The sequence below is a fragment of the Eutrema salsugineum genome, unplaced genomic scaffold (genome assembly GCF_000478725.1).
Source record: "Eutrema salsugineum unplaced genomic scaffold, Eutsalg1_0 scaffold_10, whole genome shotgun sequence".
NCBI classification, from domain to species: Eukaryota; Viridiplantae; Streptophyta; class Magnoliopsida; order Brassicales; family Brassicaceae; genus Eutrema; species Eutrema salsugineum.
Window position 1 is genome coordinate 3,256,941 of NW_006256908.1, and position 3,318 is coordinate 3,260,258.

The following is a 3,318-nucleotide window of genomic DNA, read 5'->3' on the forward strand; positions in this document are numbered from 1 at the left end:
AATAATTCATGCAGTCCGCCACGAATGACGTTCTTTGTACAATGCTGAAAATTTCCTTATAAACTTGTCTCCATAATAACCTGTAGAAATCGCATATTCTGGGAATCAAATCCCAAACTTCCTGGTATAGAAGTATTAATTAATCTTTAGTCGACCACTGGACTAAGTAACTTCCACAAACCTTACTATCTAGAAAATAACATAACCGAAACCCGGAAACAAAATATATAGCCAAGTTTAACACACAAAATTTCATCTAAATCTGCAGCAGGAGGATTATTTACAAGATGGAACTTATTTCAAGTTTCGAATCACCAGCGGGAATTAAAGGTCAAACTCTTGGCCCATTAGCATAAAAGCCCACTCCGACAACAAGGCCCACGATCCAAAAATTGTCAATTCTCACGCTACCTACAATGACCATGCCCGGTGTCATGTGCTCGACGATCCCATAAACTTGACTTTCAACTTTCCCCTTTCTCGTCACCGCCACCGAGAAGCTTCCCTGCAACAGTCACAAGATTACAGAGAAGGGTTTTACACGACAAGTATGTTAATCACTAAAGCCACGGATTTATTTAACAGAGCTTGTAGTTTTGAGTCAGATTAGTCTAGAGTGGCTATAGTTCTTTGCTTTGATCTTAAAACAGCAAAACGAAAGATAAAGAGCAGACTAGAGAGAGGTTTTACGTCACCTTTTAAAGATGGAGTTTCTTTTTCTGCTTGTTCAAAAAAGAGTTTGGCTTTGTGTGCTACTTCGGCTTCAAGAACTGCCTCCAGCATTAAATCAGATCCTCTTACACTCTCTGCAACCAAATGAATCAGGAGATAAAGTTTCGATCTTTTTTCACTCAAAACATTTGGAATGAAAAGACGCAAGGAAGAGATAGAAATTCTTTGTACCTTTGCGATGAGGGAGCAACTTTGCCATTTCAGCTGAAACTGGAAGAACATGTGAGATGCCTGAGTCGCTGGTTAGAGACTGACTTTGGCCACTGACTGTCTCGGATAATCGTGCAAATGTTGTTGCTTGGGCGTGTAGGTTAACTGAAGCCGACGAGGACGAGCCACTAAATTCTTGAGCCTTATGGACATTAAAAAGAGAAAGAGTGTGAATGGCACCAACTATATATATATATATAAAAAAAAAAAAGAGAGATGATAACATTTATAAAAAAAGAAGACCTTTCTCCAATGATCTGCACTCTTCTGTCTTTCTTCAACATTGACTGATGTAACATTCCCTACAAGAGGACAGAACCAGATACAGGAAACAACCACAGAAGTAACAAGAAGTTAAAAAATGTAGTGAGTGTTTGATTTATAGTTATACCATTGGTGCTTGGATTAGATTCTGGAGAATAATTGTCCACTCGTCGAGTCAAAGGATTGGAATTAAAAAGAGAGAAACTTGCTCCATGGCTAATAGCGTCCACTTGTGCTCGCAAATCTTGAACTTCTTTCGAAATCTAAACAAGTATATGAGAGCAAGCAAGAATGAGATACACAAAGCCAATTTAAATACAAACTAATTTATCTACCATTCTTCTACATACAACCCTCAAATCCACTACAAAGTCCCTTCTCTGATTCAAGATTTGATATTGAGATCAAAACAATGTTGGAAACTGGACAAGAACAGAAAAAGGAACCTCTTGCATTTGAGGCTGCTTCATGACACCGTCTATGTGACCACGAGCCATTTGAATGTAGCCAATTGCTCGTCCAAATAATCTTCCTCCTGCTCTAGCAATAATAGGAAGATCCTTTGGCCCTGTAAATCAGAATTCACTTGAGTCAAATAATCTGTAATCTCTGAATCGAAATTATTTCTACGAGATTAAAGAGACTAACCAACAACAGCAGCAGTGGCGCCGATGATGACTAGAATCTCACCGTAAGAGAGACCAAGCATTGCTTCCTTCTCCAAAGCGTTGCTTCTGCTGCCAAGTCACAAGAGAGACAGAAACAGAAGAATGGTTAGTGTTTTAGGAAACATGTCTGATACTAAATCAGTCTTACATGGTCTTGAGAATGAGTCTGATCAAGCATAAAGCTGGAAAAACAAAGACAATTATTACTATTTCACTGAAGCTATAAATGAAATAGTTTGTTCAATATATACTCTCTGTGCACTGAAATGAGCCCAGATTTTTTCATTTAGATTTCGGTTGATTTGGTTTCAATCAATAAATAGACGAACAAAGTTACCGTTTTTATTGATCTATAACGTAATATAAACCTTCATAACAAGATCATCCAACAAAAATCACACCAAAACAAAATTGAGCATGAACGTAAAACTAGTTTACAACATACGGATTAGAACAAATAGCGAGAGACAATCAATTCGATTTCAGAAAATTAACAACGAGTTAGAAAATATAGCAAGAATCAGAAGAATTCTTAATACATGGTTTTTTTTTCAGAAACCTACCTTGAAAGAAAACGATTCGAGTATAATGTTCAGATGAAAAGCTTGAAATGAACTTCGGAGTTCGAAAATGGTGAATCAATGAATGGCATCGGCAGATGCAAATTTGCTTCGATATAAAAATTCGTCGTCTTCTGTCTTCTTCGGAGATATCTGAAGAAGTTGATTAGAATTGATTTCCGTTGGATTTAGGGTTCTTAAATTTAAGTGATCGATTTCGAAGTTGTGTCACTAGAGATTTATTTTTGTTAGTTCAAACACAAATAATAATAATCGACGTCGTACACTTCGGGTGACTGGGTTATCGGGTCGCACCGGGTTGACCTGGGTTAACCGGGGGCGAAAATCAATTGTGGTATGTATCATCTAGCTAGATCAACATCTTGAATTTCAGAACCGAATAAGTTTGAATCATCAAAATGATAATTATTCTTCTTCTTGATCTTAAACCGCATATGCAGAAACTTTTGTACACGCATCTATATCCCCTTTAATATCAGCAAGATGGTGTTTCATCCGATTAATATTACCTCATAATTTTTTTTCTTTGTGACAAATTCCACATTTTAAAATCTGTTTCTTCTTGAATCCTTCGATTGAATCACATAAGACCAATTAACATCATTGTTTCCTCGGATTGTTAGCCAATAACAAAGCCATAAATGAGAAAGAAAGACAATGTTGTGCCGATTAAAAAAATATTTTTTATTCATAAAAACTTAAGATAAGGAATGTATTAAATATATTGTTTTTTTTGGTTAACACAAAATAAAATGACATAGTTTAGAGAATTTTATCTGAATACTTATTAGAAAGGTAAATCTTCGGATTCAGCTGGAGAGAAAGGAACATTTCTTTTTGACCGTTGCAATTAGCCACTTTTG

General features: G+C 36.2%; 1 protein-coding gene across 2 annotated transcripts; it reads right to left on the reverse strand.

Moving 5' to 3' along the window:
* Positions 1-211: 211 nt before the first annotated feature.
* Positions 212-2,642, reverse strand: LOC18027415 (sec-independent protein translocase protein TatB). Of its 2 annotated transcripts, none has more exons than XM_006409760.2 (8): positions 2,438-2,642; positions 1,855-1,940; positions 1,653-1,774; positions 1,334-1,469; positions 1,186-1,244; positions 904-1,084; positions 696-806; positions 212-505 (listed from the first exon to the last, which is right to left on the reverse strand). In XM_006409760.2, the coding sequence occupies exons 2-8, from the start codon at positions 1,913-1,915 to the stop codon at positions 465-467; spliced, it is 711 nt and encodes a 236-aa protein (XP_006409823.2). In that variant the 5' UTR covers positions 1,916-1,940; positions 2,438-2,642; the 3' UTR covers positions 212-464. The 2 variants fall into 2 exon arrangements, with proteins under 2 accessions (XP_006409823.2, XP_024003843.1); XM_024148075.1 differs by having other exon boundaries at positions 1,855-1,943.
* Positions 2,643-3,318: the final 676 nt, after the last annotated feature.